General features: G+C 39.6%; 1 protein-coding gene across 4 annotated transcripts in view; it reads left to right on the forward strand.

Annotated features, from left to right (window-relative positions):
* The window catches only part of NAT14 (N-acetyltransferase 14 (putative)), an 81,862-nt gene that overhangs the window by 52,774 nt on the left and 8,417 nt on the right, over positions 1-20,671 (forward strand). The window contains exons 2-3 of one of the 4 annotated variants that reach the window (XM_053690601.1): positions 8,872-8,990; positions 17,135-17,281. In XM_053690601.1, coding sequence (XP_053546576.1) covers positions 17,279-17,281 — 3 coding nt within the window. In that variant the 5' untranslated portion in view covers positions 8,872-8,990; positions 17,135-17,278. The remainder of the gene's footprint in view (positions 1-8,871; positions 8,991-17,134; positions 17,282-20,671) is intronic. The other 3 variants (XM_053690602.1, XM_053690599.1, XM_053690600.1) reach the window with 3 other exon arrangements.

Consider the following 20,671-nt stretch of genomic DNA (forward strand, 5'->3'; position numbering starts at 1 on the left):
GGGAGTGTCTCTCTATCTAATATCAAATGTGTGATGGGGGATTTTATGCCTCCCCCTGAGAGTGTCCTGTTTGCATGTAACCTCAATAAAAAGGAGGCTGTGTGCTCCAGCACATCAGACCTATTTTCTGTCCCTCTAACTTGCAGCTTTGACTCATGTTTGTAGGGGACAGCTTATAATCACTACAGGGATTGCTGACTATGGTGCTGATGATTCTTTGGTGAGCGCTAGGAGCATCCTTTTCTACGGTCCAACTTCCAGCCAGCCTGGAGGCAACCGTAACATTTGGCGGCAGCGGTGGGATAGCATCCTAGCGCAAGGAGCAGCACCACAACAGCACTGGTATCGTAGGAGAGTTATTGAGGGCAACGCTAGCCACTGCGCAGCGTCCCTACCTACAGCAGCATGGAGCTGACAAGACACTATTCAGAACCCTGTGAAGAGCACCTCAACCTGATCCGTCGCTATGAGGGCGCGGATTTCGTTCCAGAGGTAAAGAGGCGGCTAGTCCGATATGGTCCAGACCCTGCACAGGAGGTAGTCAGTCGCATCATCCGGGAATTGGATACGGAGAACAAAGCGGCACGAGCTTTTGAGCGCCAACTGTGGAGTTTGAGGGTCTGGACACCTGGTCTCCAGCGAGAAAGTGAGTCACAGGGAGCGGAGAGCAACGACCTCCCTTCCCAGCGGCAGCCAGAGTTACAGGGAGAGGAGAGCAGCGACCTCCCTCCCCAGCGGCAGTATACCGTGCAGAGGGAAGAGACAACCAGTCCCCTTCCCCAGCCAGAGATACCAGAGGCAGCAGGCCTCATAGACTGGTCCTGGGAGGACCCCCAGCAGGCAGGTGGAGATGGGACCGCAGTCTCTCTACCGGCCCTACAGGGATGCTGGGCAGGCGGCCCAGATCCCCAGCGACAGACCCAGCTACAGGGAGGGGAGAGCATCGACCTCCCTCCCCAGCCGGAGTGTGCCTTCCAGGGAGAGGAGACAACCGGTCTCTCTCCCCAGCCGCAGCATGTTCCACAGGAAGCGGAGAGCATCGACCTCCCTTCCCAACGGCCACCGGAGTATCAGGAGGAGGAGGTAAGCCAATCTCCCCCTCCCCAGCTAACTCCTAACTTGGGCCCAGGGTTAACAGTGGAGATGTTAACCCCCACTGACCCCCACGTTCCCTTTGCCACCGGGCAGGACTATGCCCCAATTCCCCCAGCAGAAGAGCTGGCATCAGAACAGAACGCTGCTGGCCTCTGCCCTACAGACCCCCTTGTTACAGGACTGGCCTGCAAACCCCTCACCCCAGCAGAAGCGCTGGCACCAGGGCAGAGTGCCGCTGGCCTCTGCCCCCCAAGTACCATCAGCTATTTGCACAGCTGCGCCAGGAAGGCAGAGGATGCTACACTTTCATCCTATAACCTGGAACCTACAGGCCAGTGCTACTTGTTGTGGGGGGGCTGCTTTGCTGCTAGTGTTTATTTGTGGGTGGGTTGCGAGACTAACTTAGGCACTGACCGACAGAAGGTCAGGTGCCTTGTTAGTCTCCCTCCAAAAGGGGAGATATGTTACAAACTGCTATTTGTGACTGGCCCTTTAAATGGAAGGTTGCCCTGCTTCCCTGGATTTTGGAGAAGCCTATTTGCCAGCCTCCTTCCTCATGACTATGGCCCCTGGAAGATTGTGCCCCTGAGAGTATATTGACTTTTGTTGGGTGTGTGTGGCCCTTTGGGAAACGTCTGGGGACATATTGTGACTCTGGTGAACAATGCCCCCTTTAAGACTATGTCCCCAGACCTGTGAAATGACTTGTCCCTGGCTTTCTCCCACTTGGTTCAGTTTCATTGTGTGCCATTAAGAGTTAAATTTTGTTCAGCTTCAAGAAACCTATTCTACATACAAGTCTGCTGGGATTAGCTCTAATTAGGTTTAGTGATCAACTTTCCCATTGTCTAATCAGACTAGTATTGATAAGGTGGACTGCATTGTTTTATTGTGTGTAATGTTATCTGCTGAAGTAAATGTTGTGGCCTGTCAAAGGGAGTGTCTCTCTATCTAATATCAAATGTGTGATGGGGGATTTTATGCCTCCCCCTGAGAGTGTCCTGTTTGCATGTAACCTCAATAAAAAGGAGGCTGTGTGCTCCAGCACATCAGACCTATTTTCTGTCCCTCTAACTTGCAGCTTTGACTCATGTTTGTAGGGGACAGCTTATAATCACTACAGGGATTGCTGACTATGGTGCTGATGATTCTTTGGTGAGCGCTAGGAGCATCCTTTTCTACGGTCCAACTTCCAGCCAGCCTGGAGGCAACCGTAACACACATGTATAAGATCTCTGTGTAAAGCGTACAGGTACACATGTATAAAATCTCTGTGTAAAGCGTACAGTTACACATGTATAAGATCTCTGTATAAAGCGTACAGTTACACATGTATAAAATCTCTCTGTAAAGCGTACAGTTACACATGTATAAAATCTCTGTGTAAAGCGTACAGTTATACATGTATAAAATATCTGTGTAAAGTGTACAGTTACACATGTATAAAATCTCTGTGTAAAGCGTACAGTTACACATGTATAAAATCTCTGTGTAAAGCGTACAATTACACATGTATCAAATCTCTGTGTAAAGCGTACAGATATACATGCATAAAATATCTGTGTAAAGTGTACAGTTACACATGTATAAAATCTCTGTGTAAAGTGTACAGTTACACATGTATAAAATCTCTGTGTAAAGCGTACAGTTACACATGTATAAAACCCCTGTATAAAGCGTACAGTTACACATGTATAAAATCTCTGTGTAAAGCGTACAGTTACACATGTATAAAATTTCTGTATAAATTATGCAGTTACACATGTATAAAATCTCTGTGTAAAGCGTACAGTTACACATGTATAAAATCTCTGTATAAAGCGTACAGTTACACATGTATAAAATCTCTGTGTAAAGCGTACAGTTACACATGTATAAAATCTCTGTATAAAGCGTACAGTTACACATGTATAAAATCTCTGTATAAAGCGTACAGTTACACATGTATAAAATCTCTGTGTAAAGCTTACAGTTACACATGTATAAAATCTCTGTGTAAAGCGTACAGTTACACATGTATAAAATCTCTGTGTAAAGCGTACAGTTACACATGTATAAAACCCCTGTATAAAGCGTACAGTTACACATGTATAAAATCTCTGTATAAAGCGTACAGTTACACATGTATAAAATCTCTGTGTAAAGCGTACAGTTACACATGTATAAAATCTCTGTATAAATTATACAGTTACACATGTATAAAATCTCTGTGTAAAGCGTACAGTTACACATGTATAAAATCTCTGTGTCAAGCGTACAGTTACACATGTATACAATCTCTGTATAAAGCGTACAGTTACAAATGTATAAAATCTCAGTGTAAAGCGTACAGTTACACATGTATAAAATCCTTGTATAAGGCATACAGTTACACATGTATAAATCTCTGTGTAAAGCGTACAGTTACACATGTATAAAATCTCTGTGTAAAATGTGCAGTTACACATGTATAAAATCTCTGTGTAAAGCGTACAGTTACACATGTATAAGATCTCTGTATAAAGCGTACAGTTACACATGTATAAGATCTCTGTGTAAAGCGTACAGGTACACATGTATAAAATCTCTGTGTAAAGCGTACAGTTACACATGTATAAGATCTCTGTATAAAGCGTACAGTTACACATGTATAAAATCTCTGTGTAAAGCGTACAGTTACACATGTATAAAATCTCTGTGTAAAGCGTACAGTTATACATGTATAAAATATCTGTGTAAAGTGTACAGTTACACATGTATAAAATCTCTGTGTAAAGCGTACAGTTACACATGTATAAAATCTCTGTGTAAAGCGTACAATTACACATGTATCAAATCTCTGTGTAAAGCGTACAGTTATACATGCATAAAATATCTGTGTAAAGTGTACAGTTACACATGTATAAAATCTCTGTGTAAAGTGTACAGTTACACATGTATAAAATCTCTGTGTAAAGCGTACAGTTACACATGTATAAAACCCCTGTATAAAGCGTACAGTTACACATGTATAAAATCTCTGTGTAAAGCGTACAGTTACACATGTATAAAATCTCTGTGTAAAGCGTACAGTTACACATGTATAAAACCCCTGTATAAATTATACAGTTACACATGTATAAAATCTCTGTGTAAAGCGTACAGTTAAACATGTATAAAATCTCTGTGTAAAGCGTACAGTTACACATGTATAAAATCTCTGTATAAAGCGTACAGTTACACATGTATAAAATCTCTGTGTAAAGCGTACAGTTACACATGTATAAAATCCTTGTATAAAGCGTACAGTTACACATGTATAAAATCTCTGTGTAAAGCGTACAGTTACACATGTATAAAATCTCTGTATAAATTATACAGTTACACATGTATAAAATCTCTGTGTAAAGCGTACAGTTACACATGTATAAAATCTCTGTGTAAAATGTACAGTTACACATGTATAAAATCTCTGTGTAAAGCGTACAGTTACACATGTATAAAACCCCTGTATAAAGCGTACAGTTAATAATGTCTAAAATCTCTGTGTAAAGCGTACAGTTACACATGTCTAAAATCTCTGTATAAAGCGTACAGTTACACATGTATAAAATCTCTGTGTAAAGCGTACAGTTACACATGTATAAAATCTCTGTATAAAGCGTACAGTTACACATGTATAAAATCTCTGTATAAAGCGTACAGTTACACATGTATAAAATCTCTGTGTAAAGCGTACAGTTACACATGTATACAATCTCTGTATAAAGCGTACAGTTACAAATGTATAAAATCTCTGTGTAAAGCGTACAGTTACACATGTATAAAATCCTTGTATAAAGCGTACAGTTACACATATATAAAATATCTGTGTAAAGCATACAGTTACACATGTATAAAATCTCTGTGTAAAGCTTACAGTTACACATGTATAAAATCTCTGTATAAAGCGTACAGTTACACATGTATAAAATCTCTGTATAAAGCGTACAGTTACACATGTATAAAACCTCTGTGTAAAATGTACAGTTACACATGTATAAAATCTCTGTGTAAAGCGTACAGTTACACATGTATAAAACCCCTGTATAAAGCGTACAGTTACACATGTATAAAATCTCTGTGTAAAGCGTACAGTTACACATGTATAAAATCTCTGTATAAAGCGTACAGTTACACATGTATAAAATCTCTGTGTAAAGCGTACAGTTACACATGTATAAAACCCCTTTATAAAGCGTACAGTTACACATGTATAAAATCTCTGTATAAAACGTACAGTTACACATGTATAAAATCTCTGTGTAAAGCGTACAGTTACACATGTATAAAATCCTTGTATAAAGCGTACAGTTACACATGTATAAAACCTCTGTGTAAAGCGTACAGTTACACATGTATAAAATCCTTGTATAAAGCGTACAGTTACACATGTATAAAATCTCTGTGTAAAGCGTACAGTTACACATGAATAAAATCTCTGTATAAAGCGTACAGTTACACATGTATAAGATCTCTGTGTAAAGCGTACAGGTACACATGTATAAAATCTCTGTGTAAAGCGTACAGTTACACATGTATAAGATCTCTGTATAAAGCGTACAGTTACACATGTATAAAATCTCTGTGTAAAGCGTACAGTTACACATGTATAAAATCTCTGTGTAAAGCGTACAGTTATACATGTATAAAATATCTGTGTAAAGTGTACAGTTACACATGTATAAAATCTCTGTGTAAAGCGTACAGTTACACATGTATAAAATCTCTGTGTAAAGCGTACAATTACACATGTATCAAATCTCTGTGTAAAGCGTACAGATATACATGCATAAAATATCTGTGTAAAGTGTACAGTTACACATGTATAAAATCTCTGTGTAAAGCGTACAGTTACACATGTATAAAATCTCTGTGTAAAGCGTACAGTTATACATGTATAAAATATCTGTGTAAAGTGTACAGTTACACATGTATAAAATCTCTGTGTAAAGCGTACAGTTACACATGTATAAAATCTCTGTGTAAAGCGTACAATTACACATGTATCAAATCTCTGTGTAAAGCGTACAGATATACATGCATAAAATATCTGTGTAAAGTGTACAGTTACACATGTATAAAATCTCTGTGTAAAGTGTACAGTTACACATGTATAAAATCTCTGTGTAAAGCGTACAGTTACACATGTATAAAACCCCTGTATAAAGCGTACAGTTACACATGTATAAAATCTCTGTGTAAAGCGTACAGTTACACATGTATAAAATCTCTGTATAAATTATGCAGTTACACATGTATAAAATCTCTGTGTAAAGCGTACAGTTACACATGTATAAAATCTCTGTATAAAGCGTACAGTTACACATGTATAAAATCTCTGTGTAAAGCGTACAGTTACACATGTATAAAATCTCTGTATAAAGCGTACAGTTACACATGTATAAAATCTCTGTGTAAAGCTTACAGTTACACATGTATAAAATCTCTGTGTAAAGCGTACAGTTACACATGTATAAAATCTCTGTGTAAAGCGTACAGTTACACATGTATAAAACCCCTGTATAAAGCGTACAGTTACACATGTATAAAATCTCTGTATAAAGCGTACAGTTACACATGTATAAAATCTCTGTGTAAAGCGTACAGTTACACATGTATAAAATCTCAGACAGTGGAGGGCAGCATAGCCCAGAACGACCATAATAATTAAGGCCCTTAGGAGTGTGCTGCTGTGAGGTTGCAACAATGTTGCATTAGTGAGGGTGGGGTTTAGCTTACCTTTAAGTAGTCAGCTCCCAAGGCCCAAACCCTCTTTTCCAGCTCGTCTTCACAGCGTCCCTCCCTCCCTCCCTGCACTTGTTCATACGGCAATCTTTAGGCTGCTACATCACCAGGGTGTTTCAGCTAGGTGTCCAAGGCTGGATGAGAGCTACGCGGCTTGTTTCCTTAAGTCCAAGGACGGTAGTTTTTGACTCCCCAGGTAGTGGCATGGAGACGCGTCTAGTCACACCTGGTCCTACTGGTTCGGAGATCGTTACTTTACACCCTGGTTAGGCGGTTGGTCCGCGCCCCGGTTTGCCATCAGAGGTAGAGTGACGGCTGCCCAGGGGAGGGTGATCTCTGCAGGCGCGCGCCTGGGGTCCCTCCCATTCTAAGATGCCGAGAACTCCCTAAGCTTCTGCGGCAGCTGAGCTCCGCTTGTGTGGGCATTCACGGGCGCGGTCCATTCTTCCTAGCAGGGGGTTCCTACTCCTAACTAGATTGCCGCCACATGTTTTAGCTGGCCCCGTTGAGTCCAGCCGGTTCTCACGTTCTACAATAAATGCGACCTTCGGGTCTTTTCCCATATATCTGTGTCTGCGTGGTTATTCAAGTATTACAGTTTTATGCAAAGTTATTTAAGAGTTATAGTTGTACATAGTTATGTTGTTGAGTCAGTTCTATGGCTCCAGTTATTATTTGTACATAGTTATGTGTTGAGCCAGTTTTATGGCTCCAGTTATTAAAGTTTTCCAGCAAGCCAGGAGGATAGGGCATTTAATTAATTATGTATAAAGCATACAGTTACACATATATAAAATCTCTGTATAAAGCGTACAGTTACACATGTATAAAATCTCTGTGTCAAGCGTACAGTTACACATGTATACAATCTCTGTATAAAGCGTACAGTTAACCATGTATAAAATCGCTGTGTAAAGCGTACAGTTACACATGTATAAAATATCTGTGTAAAGCGTACAGTTACACATGTATAAAATCCTTGTATAAAGCGTACAGTTACACATGTATAAAATCTCTGTGTAAAGCGTACAGTTACACATGTATAAAATCTCTGTGTAAAGCGTACAGTTACACATGTATAAAATCTCTGTGTAAAGCATACAGTTACACATGTATAAAATCTCTGCGTAAAGTGTACAGTTACACATGTATAAAATCTCTGTGTAAAGCGTACAGTTACACATGTATAAAATCTCTGTGTAAAGGGTACAGTTACACATGTATAAAATCTCTGTGTAAAGCGTACAGTTACACATGTATAAAATCTCTGTGTAAAGCGTATAGTTACACATGTATAAAATCTCTGTGTAAAGCGTACAGTTACACATGTATAAAATCTCTGTGTAAAGCGTACAGTTACACATGTATAAAATCTCTGTGTAAAGCGTACAGTTACACGTGTATAAAATCTCTGTGTAAAGCGTACAGTTACACATGTATAAAATCTCTGCGTAAAGCGTACAGTTACACATGTATAAAATCTCTGCGTAAAGTGTACAGTTACACATGTATAAAATCTCTGTGTAATATTAACAGCTACACTATGGGGCATATCTATCAAGCTCCGTATGGTGCTTGAAGTCCCGTGTTTCTGGCGAACCTGCAGACCGCTGCTCCATAACCTGTCCGCCAGTTCTGATGAGGCGGACAGACATCGTCACAAATCAACCTGATCGAATACGATTGGGTTGATTGACACCCCCATGCTAGCGGCGTTGCACCAGCAGTTCACAAGAGCGACTGGTGCAATGTTGAATGCGGAGAGCGTATTGCTCTCCGCATTCAGCGAGGTCTGACGGATATGATCCGCAATGTCGGATCGTGTCCGACAGGCCTTTCATAAATAGGCCCCACAGGGTTGACACCTCAGCCATGTTTTCCTTGGACATGTATAAAACCCCTGTATAAAGCGTACAGTTAAACACGTGTAAAAGTGTATTGTGCTATATGTTAATAATGCTTCCTTATAATCTTTCATTCTTAAAATTATTTTGAGTTCAAATAGTAAATATCTTTTGGTTCTTCTGTCAGATTTCTGTCCATATCTTCTGCAGTGAAAACCAGTGACCATGCCTTCTATTGACGAGAATCAGCTGTCTGTACGGGAGATGCGGGAGGATGAAGCACAGCTTGTTCTTGAAATGTTAAAGGTAGAACTCTTTGTGAAAGTTTTTAAATATTTTATTGAATTTTCTTATCAATTGTTACTTTTTAAAATATTAGACTGGTGACTCTATATTGTAAATCTAGTCAAAACAAAATATTTAATACAAACAAAACACATACAATGATTAACACTTTGACTGCCAATTACATACATAATGCAAGCAGTCAGAATGAGAGACAGGGAGTAATTAAACCATTGGTTAACATGATCATATTAATTGCTTTTTTACGTTTTGCTTTTTCTGTGGTTTAATCTGGGCACATTGTGCTGGCTGTCAGGCAGTGAGAACAAGTAATGGGGAATGTAGGAGGAGTGATGTGATGCTGACTGCCAAGGAGAGTGTAGCTAGACAGATGCATTAAAACGACAAGGTACTCAGGCAAGCAGCTGATAAGAGTTCATTCTATTCAAAGCAGTTGCAGGAACACCCATTTAAGGCCTCGCTTCCATTGAGTCGTAATTCAGTTTGCGTGCACTCGCAAACCGTTAAATATGCTGTCGAAAGCAATAGCGTTTAACGACTGTTTCCAATGGCGCGTTATACCTCAATATCGGCTGCCGGACTTCGGCTGCCGAAAAGATTTTCGCGTCCCATAGAAAGTAATAGAAGCCGTTAATCGATAAATTATACCAGGTTTCCATTGAAAGCGCTAACCGTTAATACATTGTCGGAGGCTGTCGATACATTGAGATATATTACCCCCAGCTCAACTAGGTGTAAAAGAGGAAAATTGTGCTTTTTGAGACCTATTTTCTATTGAAATGATAAAACTTGCAAATAATGCAAGTGTTTTAATGTAGAAATAAATTGTTATAAGTAATATTTATTGTTGTCTCATGTATAGAAATAGTTGAACTTATATTCTAATAGAAATATCAGTATATATTTAAATATAATAATATATGCAAGAACATATCTACAGAATGCAAACTAGACCTATGCCTAGGGCAGCAAGAAATATTACTTATATTTATGAAGTGTTAAATATAATTATATTAGAAAATAGTATTTGATTATTAAAAATATGGATAAGTGTTTTTTTATTTTTCTTGAGAGGCGATCACAGGTAAGAAGCACGGACGTTAAACGTAAATTCTATAGCGTAAGGTCGGGTTACCTTAGCAACTAATTGATTTTCAAGAAATCCAACGTCAGATGGAAGCGTTAACACAACGTTAACTTACAGCTACACGAAAAGAGCGACTGCGCGCAACACGCTAATCTTTTCAATGGAAACCTGGTACTAAAATGCAGCCGTAAATTACTTTTAGCTGTCGGCCGCTTCGGTAGCTTACGGCTCCATTTTTAACGACTCAATGGAAGCGAGGCCTAAGTGGGCTGGACTGTCTTTTCCACTCCCTCACTGGGATGTTGATTTCTGCTGCTTCTTGTTCACTTAGGCCTAGATTTGGAGTTTGGCGTTAGCTGTGAAAACCAGCGTTAGAGGCTCCTAACGCTGGTTTTAGGCTAACTCCGGTATTTGGAGTCACTCAAAAAAGGGTCTAACGCTCACTTTTCAGCCGCAACTTTTCCATACCGCAGATCCCCTTACGTCAATTGCGTATCCTATCTTTTCAATGGGATCTTTCTAACTCCGGTATTTAGAGTCGTGTCTGAAGTGAGCGTTAGAAATCTAACGACAAAACTCCAGCCGCAGAAAAAGGTCAGTAGTTAAGAGCTTTTTGGGCTAACGCCGGTTCATAAAGCTCTTAACTACTGTACTCTAAAGTACACTAACACCCATAAACTACCTATGTACCCCTAAACCGAGGCCCCCCCACATCGCCGCCACTCGATTAATTTTTTTTAACCCCTAATCTGCCGACCGCCACCTACGTTATACTTATGTACCCCTAATCTGCTGCCCCTAACACCGCCGACCCCTGTATTATATTTATTAACCCCTAATCTGCCCCCAACAACGTCGCCGCCAGCTACCTACAATAATTAACCCCTAATCTGCCGACCGCAAAGCGCCTCCACCTACATTAGAGCTATGTACCCCTAATCTGCTGCCCCTAACACCGCCGACCCCTATATTATATTTATTAACCCCTAATCTGCCCCCTCAACGTCGCCTCTAGCTGCCTACACTTATTAACCCCTAATCTGCAGAGCGGACCGCACCGCTACTATAATAAAGTTATTAACCCCTAATCCGCCTCACTAACCCTATAATAAATAGTATTAACCCCTAAGCTGCCCTCCCTAACATCGCCGACACCTAACTTCAATTATTAACCCCTAATCTGCCGACCGGAGCTCACCGCTATTCTAATAAATGGATTAACCCCTAAAGCTAAGTCTAACCCTAACACTAACACCCCCCTAAATTAAATATAATTTTAATCTAACGAAATTAATTAACTCTTATTAAATAAATTATTCCTATTTAAAGCTAAATACTTACCTTTAAAATAAATCCTAATATAGCTACAATATAAATTATAATTACATTGTAGCTATTTTAGGATTAATATTTATTTTACAGGCAACTTTGTAATTATTTTAACTAGGTACAATAGCTAATAGTTAAGAACTATTTAATAGTTACCTAGTTAAAATAAGTAAAAAATTACCTGTAAAATAAATCCTAACCTAAGTTACAATTAAACCTAACACTATACTATCATTAAATTAATTAAATAAAATACCTACAATTACCTACAATTAAACCTAACACTACACTATCAATACATTAATTAAATACAATACCTACAAATGACTACAATGAAATAAACTAACTAAAGTACAAAAAATAAAAAAGAACTAAGTTACAAAAAATAAAAAAATATTTCCAAACATAAGAAAAATATTACAACAATTTTAAACTAATTACACCTACTCTAAGCCCCCTAATAAAATAACAAAGACCCCCAAAATAAAAAATGCCCTACCCTATTCTAAATTACTAAAGGTCAAAGCTCTTTTACCTTACCAGCCCTGAACAGGGCCCTTTGCGGGGCATGCCCCAAGAAGTTCAGCTCTTTTGCCTGTAAAAAAAACCATACAATACCCCCCCCAACATTACAACCCACCACCCACATACCCCTAATCTAATCCAAACCCCCCTTAAATAAACACTAAGCCCCTGAAGATCATCCTACCTTGTCTTCACGTCACCAGGTATCACCGATCCGTCCTGGCTCCAAAATCTTCATCCAACCCAAGCGGGGGCTGGCGATCCTTCATCCGGTGGCTGAAGAGGTCCAGAAGAGGCTCCAAAGTCTTCATCCTATCCGGGAAGAAGAGGCGATCCGGACTGGCAACCATCTTGATCCAAGCGGCATCTTCTATCTTCATCCGATGACGACCGGCTCCATCCTGAAGACCTCCACCGCGGACCCATCTTCTTCCGGCGACGTCCAACTGAAGAATGACGGTTCCTTTAAGGGACGTCATCCAAGATGGCGTCCCTCGAATTCCGATTGGCTGATAGGATTCTAATCAGAATTAAGGTAGGAATATTCTGATTGGCTGATGGAATCAGCCAATCAGAATCAAGTTCAATCCGATTGGCTGATCCAATCAGCCAATCAGATTGAGCTTGCATTCTATTGGCTGTTCCGATCAGCCAATAGAATGCGAGCTCAATCTGATTGGCTGATTGGATCAGCCAATCGGATTGAACTTGATTCTGATTGGCTGATTCCATCAGCCAATCAGAATATTCCTACCTTAATTCCGATTGGCTGATAGAATCCTATCAGCCAATCGGAATTCGATGGACGCCATCTTGGATGACGTCCCTTAAAGGAACCGTCATTCTTCAGTTGGACGTCGCTGGAAGAAGATGGGTCCGCGGTGGAGGTCTTCAGGTTGGAGCCAGTCATCATCGGAAGATAGAAGATGCCGCTTGGATCAAGATGGTTGCCGGTCCGGATCGCCTCTTCTTCCCGGATAGGATGAAGACTTTGGAGCCTCTTCTGGACCTCTTCAGCCACCGGATGATGGATCGCCAGCCCCCGCTTGGGTTGGATGAAGATTTTGGAGCCAGGACGGATCGTTGATACCTGGTGAGGTGAAGACAAGGTAGGATGATCTTCAGGGGCTTAGTGTTAGGTTTATTTAAGGGGGGTTTGGGTTAGATTAGGGGTATGTGGGTGGTGGGTTGTAATGTTGGGGGGGGGTATTGTATGTTTTTTTTTACAGGCAAAAGAAATGAACTTCTTGGGGCATGCCCCGCAAAGGGCCCTGTTCAGGGCTGGTAAGGTAAAAGAGCTTTGACCTTTAGTAATTTAGAATAGGGTAGGGCATTTTTTATTTTGGGGGTCTTTGTTATTTTATTAGGGGGCTTAGAGTAGGTGTAATTAGTTTAAAATTCTTGTAATATTTTTCTGATGTTGTAAATATTTTTTTATTTTTTGTAACTTAGTTCTTTTTTATTTTTTGTACTTTAGTTAGTTTATTTCATTGTAGTCATTTGTAGGTATTGTATTTAATTAATGTATTGATAGTGTAGTGTTAGGTTTAATTGTAGGTAATTGTAGGTATTTTATTTAATTAATTTAATGATAGTATAGTGTTAGGTTTAATTGTAACTTAGGTTAGGATTTATTTTACAGGTAATTTTGTAATTATTTTAACTAGGTAACTATTAAATAGTTCTTAACTATTTAATAGCTATTGTACCTGGTTAAAATAATTACAAAGTTGCCTGTAAAATAAATATTAATCCTAAAATAGCTACAATGTAATTATAATTTATATTGTAGCTATATTAGGATTTATTTTACAGGTAAGTATTTAGCTTTAAATAGGAATAATTTATTTAATAAGAGTTATTTAATTTCGTTAGATTAAAATTATATTTAATTTAGGGGGGTGTTAGTGTTAGGGTTAGACTTAGCTTTAGGGGTTAATCCATTTATTAGAATAGCGGTGAGCTCCGGTCGGCAGAGTAGGGGTTTATAATTGAAGTTAGGTGTCGGCGATGTTAGGGAGGGAAGATTAGGGGTTAATACTATTTATTATAGGGTTAGTGAGGCGGATTAGGGGTTAATAATTTTATTATAGTAGCGGTGCGGTCCGCTCGGCAGATTAAGGGTTAATAAGTGTAGGCAGGTGGGGGCGACGTTGTGGGCGGCAGATTAGGGGTTAATAAATATAATATAGGGGTCGGCGGTGTTAGGGGCAGCAGATTAGGGGTACATAAGGATAATGTAAGTAGCGGCGGTTTACGGAGCGGCAGATTAGGGGTTAAAAATAATATGCATGGGTCAGCGATAGCGGGGGCGGCAGATTAGGGGTTAATAAGTGTAAGGTTAGGGGTGTTTAGACTCGGGGTACATGTTAGGGTGTTAGTTGCAGACGTAGGAAGTGTTTACGCATAGCAAACAATGGGGCTGCGTTAGGAGCTGAACGCGGCTTTTTTGCAGGTGTTAGGTTTTTTTTCAGCTCAAACAGCCCCATTGTTTCCTATGGGGGAATCGTGCACGAGCACGTTTTTGAGGCTGGCCGCGTCCGTAAGCAACTCTGGTATCGAGAGTTGAAGCTGCGTTAAATATGCTCTACGTTCCTTTTTTGGAGCCTAACACAGCCTTTATGTGGACTCTCAATACCAGAGTTATTTTTATGGTGCGGCCAGAAAAAAGCCGGCGTTAGCTACGCAGGTCCTTACCGACAAAACTCTAAATCTAGCCGTTAGCTTGTCTGTGGCCAATACTGCTGTATTTAGATTTTCAATATAGGTGGCGGTTTCAAAAGGCAAATGCAACTATTTAAAATGACAACATAAGGGTTGAGGCTCTATATGAAAACAATTTTATAAATACCAGCAGGTAAAATGGATAACATTAACCCCTTAACGATCAGCGACGCACCCTGTTAGTCGTGGTCTTTAGATGTAGGTTGGGGTTTCAATAGTGCTGCTCTTACTGCCAGCAGCTAGACCGTGCTATTGCAGGATGCCAGCAGGTGGTAGGGATGGTGCAATAGCATGATCTTGCTGCTGGCGGCATGACCCGTGCTATTGTGGGGACAAAAACCCTTAAGGACCAGCAACATGCAGGGTATCTCCAAATCATTAAGCGCTTAAAGGGGAGAACATATTTTTCCAGTAAAATGTCCCTTTAAGCATTGGTGCACATACAGACAAAAGCGAGAAGATGGCGGAAAAACTGCCCTAGTACCCAAGATGAGGCTTGAACCTTGCCTTCACCCTCTGGCCATACGTGCAAATAAAGCTGTACAAGAGAAGACATAGGATGTCGAGGCGATTTGCGCTTCATAAGACATTTGTAGTTGACCTGTCACTTCGTATATGTCAAAACTTGAAAATTAGTATAAGTTCAACAGTTAGGCATCTACTTATCAAGCCGTCAACCGCAAATATGCTGAAATTCCGCCGTCACTATATTAAATTTATTAACCCCTAAACCTAAGTCTAACCCTAACCCTAACACCCCCTAACTTAAATATAATTTAAATAAATCTAAATAAATATTCCTATCATTAAGTAAATTATTCCTATTTAAAACTAAATACTTAACTGTAAAATAAACCCTAAGATAGCTACAATATAACTAATAGTTACATTGTATCTAGCTTAGGGTTTATTTTTATTTTACAGGCAAGTTTGTATTTATTTTAACTAGGTAGAATAGTTACTAAATAGTTAATAACTATTTACTAACTACCTAGCTAAAATAAATACAAATATACCTGTAAAATAAAACCTAACCTATGTTACACTAACACCTAACACTACACTATAATTAAATTAATTCCCTACATTAAATACAATTAAATACAATTAAATAAAATTATCTAAAGTACAAAAAAACCAAACACTAAATTACAGAAAATAATAAACAAATTACAAGATTTTTAAACTAATTACACCTAATCTAATCCCCCTAACCAAATAAAAAAGCCCCCCCAACATAAAAAAGCCCTACCCTACACTAAATTACAAATAGCCCTTAAAAGGGCCTTTTGCGGGGCATTGCCCCAAAGTAATCAACTCTTTTACCTGTAAAAAAAATTACAAATCCACCCCCAACATTAAAACCCACCACCCACACAACCAACCCTACTCTAAAACCCACCCAATACCCCCTTAAAAACACTAACCCCTTGAAGATCACCTTACCAGGAGAAGTCTTCACCCAACCGGGCCGAAGTCCTCAACGAATCCGGCAGAAGTGGTCCTCCAGACGGGCAGAAGTCTTCATCCAGATGGCATCTTCTATCTTCATCCATCCGGCGCGGAGCGGCTCCATCTTCAAGACATCCGACGCGGAGCATCCTCTTCGGCCGATGCCTTCTTGTTGAATGAAGGTACCTTTAAGTGACGTCATCCAAGATGGCGTCCTTTAGATTCTGATTGGCTGATAGAATTCTATTAGCCAATCAGAATTAAGGTAGAAAAAATCCTATAGGCTGATGCAATCAGCCAAAAGGATTTAAGTTCAATTCTATTGGCTGATGCAATCAGCCAATAGGATTGAGCTCACATTCTATTGGCTGATTGAAACAGCCAATAGAATGCAAGCTCAATCCTATTGGCTGATTGGATCAGCCAATAGGATTGAACTTAAATCCTATTGGCTGATTGCATCAGCCAATAGTATTTTTTCTACCTTAATTCCGATTGGCTGATAGAATTCTATCAGCCAATCGGAATCTAAGGGATGCCATCTTGGATGACGTCACTTAAAGGTGCCTTCATTCAACAAGAAGACGTTGGCCGAAGAGGATGCTCCGCGTCGGATGTTTTGAAGATGGAGCCGCTCCATGCCGGATAGATGAAGATAGAAGATGGTGGTGGGTTTTAATGTGTGTGTGTGGGGGGGGGGGGGTTGTAATTTTTTTTACAGGTAAAAGAGCTGATTACTTTGGGACAATGCCCCGCAAAAGGCCCTTTTAAGGGCTATTTGTAATTTAGTGTAGGGTAGGGCTTTTTTTTACTTTGTGGGGGCTTTTTTATTTTGTTAGGGGGATTAGATTAGGTGTAATTAGTTTAAAAATCTTGTAATTTGTTTATTATTTTCTGTAATTTAGTGGGGTTTTTTTGGTACTTTAGATCATTTTATTTAATTGTATTTAATTTAGGGAATTAATTTAATTATAGTGTAGTGTTAGGTGTAAGTGTAACTTAGGTTAGATTTTATTTTATTTTACAGGTCACTTAGGAACTAAGAGGGCATTCACAGGAGGATAGTGCAGCACCATCGGCAGCAACTGGTGTTGCTTACATCATTTGGACATTTTATATATGGACATTACATATTCATTTGGGACTGAATATTAATTGTTGCATCGTCTGTATGGTGAGAGTTCATGATCCGTTCATAACCATTCGTATACATTGCTTGTTATTGTCTATATTATTAATTATTATTTTTTGTTTTTTATTACTTAGTTGTCATAGCGCCCTCTTGTGTGTCTATCACACTTATATTTCTATACTTTTGTATTTATTTTAACTAGGAAGTTATTAAATAGTTAATAACTATTTAATAACTATTCTATCTAGTTAAAATAAATTCAAACTTGCCTGTAAAAAGATACAATGTAACTATTAGTTATATTGTAGCTATCTTAGGGTTTATTTTATAGGTAAGTATTTAGTTTTAAATAGGAATAATTTATTTAATTATAGAAATATTTATTTAGATTTATTTAAATTATATTTAAGTTAGGGGGTGTTAGGGTTAGGGTTAGACTTAGGTTTAGGGGTTAATAAATGTAATATAGTGGCGGCGGTGTAGGGGGGCAGATTAGGGGTTAATAAGTATAATGTAGGTGGTGGCGGTGTAGGGGGGCCGATCAGGGGTTAATAAATATAATGTAGGTGGCGGCGGTGTAGGGGGCGGCAGATTAAGGGTTAATAAGTATAATGTAGGTGGCGGCGGTGTAGGGGGTGGCAGATTAGGGGTTAATAAATATAATGTAGGTGGCGGCGGTGTAGGGGGCGGCAGATTAAGGGTTAATAAGTATAATGTAGGTGGCGGCGGTGTAGGGGGTGGCAGATTAGGGGTTAATAAGTATAATGTAGGTGGCGGTGGGCTCCGGGAGCGGCGGTTTAGGGGTTAAACACTTTAGTTGCGGTGGGGACTGTGAGCGGCGGTATAGGGGGTAAACAGTTTAGTATCGTGTGGGTGTTTAGTGACAGTATACCAATAAAGCTGGGAAAAAGCCGAATAGCAGCGAGATCGATGACTGTTAGTTAACAACAGTCCGCTGCTCATCGCCCCGTACTTGGTGCGCTGCTTTTTGACAGCTTTTTTGGTAACTTTGGAGAGCGTATTCAGGTCCGCGGCAGCGATGTTAGGCGATCTTAGGCGAGCGTATTGGTGCCGTCGAATGCAAGTAAGTTGATGGCTTGATAAGTAGATGCCTTAGTCTTATTACAGAGCATTTGACATAGAACAATTAAGTCAGACTTATTTAGGTTTACTCTTAATCATGCTTTTGTTATTTTTTTAGTAGAAAAAACGAATTAAAACCATTCCCCTTTACATGTTTCATGTTTAAGTTAACAGCCCCTTTTCTGACACTTTTATTAGCAACTAAACCTTTTTTTGATTTATAAATAATTTCATCAAGATTTGGATATAGAGCTACAATTAAGGTTAATTAGGTATTGAAACTATCAGGCAGTATCTGATTTCTGCACAGCTAATCCATGGTATAAATACTTGCTGGATTATAAAAAACACTCTTACAGTGTTTACTTTTTGTCTGTGAAACATCTGTTTTTCAAAAAGCAAGAAAAGTAATACATTTTAAAATACAACAAAGAAACATAAATGACTCTAATGTCCATTTAACCCTTTAAGTGTGCATGAAAAGACGTGGTTCTCATACGCACATTTTTGTAGTCAGCATGGATGACAACCATGTGCTTTCGGAGCTCATTGCCCCCACCCACCCCTGCACTTCCCTGGTGTCTAGGGCTCCAACAACGCCCAGAGAATCTGTGGATACCAGTGACGTCGCCCCTATATGCAGATCAAAGTTACATAACTCTACAAAAAGGATTTTATATTTATGAGGATACCCACTTCTTATAGCCTTGTTTATTGCAATTCTATGAAAAAAATGAATTTTTCTGACTTTTTGCTGCAGTTTTCTTAGACGTCATGATATATACTGTACATAACATAATGGTGTAGTTTGAATCTGCTGAGTGTTCTAAAATAATAATATAATATGTGTGGGTTTCTCACTCAAAAATATAGTAGGACTTAAATGGGAGCAGTACCTAAAAACTGCAAAACAGCTCAGCACAGGAGTGGAAATTGCTCAGCAGTTAAAGGGACATGAAACCCATTATTTTTTCTTTCATGATTCTGACAGCTAAGACCACAGCCAGAGACAGAAGCCATCTGTCTTCATATGGTAAGGGAGAGCTGATGGTGCTCACTTTACCATATGAAGACAAATTGCTGATTTTCTGATGCAAACAGAGACACTCTGTGTCACCATTTGCATTGAATTGTAGTACTGCCATATATGGTGAGGGAGGAAAGAGGGTGATGGGCAGCAACCCATTGCCGGAGGGGGGCGGGAGGGGAGGAGAAAACAAAATTGGTAATGGGAGGGGGTGGGATGGTCTGCTACACTACAGAAATGGGTGAGGGAGGGGGGCCCCAGTTACAATCAGTTGGGGGGGAGGGAGTGATCACTACACTACACTACAAAAAAAAAATAAAAAAAATATATATATAGACAACTACGAGTACCTAAGATGGTGGCTATTAGATAGAGAGGGAGGGTTAGAGAGTTAGAGAGCTATTTCTCCAACATAGGTGTGTCCGGTCCACGGCGTCATCCTTACTTGTGGGATATTCTCTTCCCCAACAGGAAATGGCAAAGAGCCCAGCAAAGCTGGTCACATGATCCCTCCTAGGCTCCGCCTACCCCAGTCATTCTCTTTGCCGTTGTACAGGCAACATCTCCACGGAGATGGCTTAGAGTTTTTTAGTGTTTAACTGTAGTTTTTCATTATTCAATCAAGAGTTTGTTATTTTCAAATAGTGCTGGTACGTACTATTTACTCAGAAACAGAAAAGAGATGAAGAATTCTGTTTGTATGAGGAAAATGATTTTAGCAACCGTAACTAAAATCCATGGCTGTTCCACACAGGACTGTTGAGAGCAATTAACTTCAGTTGGGGGAACAGTTTGCAGTCTCTTGCTGCTTGAGGTATGACACATTCTAACAAGACGATGTAATGCTGGAAGCTGTCATTTTCCCTATGGGATCCGGTAAGCCATGTTTATTACGATTGTAAATAAGGGCTTCACAAGGGCTTATTTAAACTGTAGACTTTTTTTGGGCTAAATCGATTGATATTAACACTTATTTAGCCTTGAGGAATCATTTATTCTGGGTATTTTGATTTAATAATATCGGCAGGCACTGTTTTAGACACCTTATTCTTTAGGGGCTTTCCCAAAGCATAGGCAGAGTCTCATTTTCGCGCCGGTGTTGCGCACTTGTTTTTGAGAGGCATGGCATGCAGTCGCATGTGAGAGGAGCTCTGATACTTATAAAAGACTTCTGAAGGCGTCATTTGGTATCGTATTCCCCTTTGGGTTTGGTTGGGTCTCAGCAAAGCAGATACCAGGGACTGTAAAGGGGTTTAAAGCTTAAAACGGCTCCGGTTCCGTTATTTTAAGGGTTAAAGCTTCCAAAATTGGTGTGCAATATT

Source organism: Bombina bombina, chromosome 8, assembly GCF_027579735.1.
Source record: "Bombina bombina isolate aBomBom1 chromosome 8, aBomBom1.pri, whole genome shotgun sequence".
In the NCBI taxonomy this organism is placed as follows: Eukaryota; Metazoa; Chordata; class Amphibia; order Anura; family Bombinatoridae; genus Bombina; species Bombina bombina.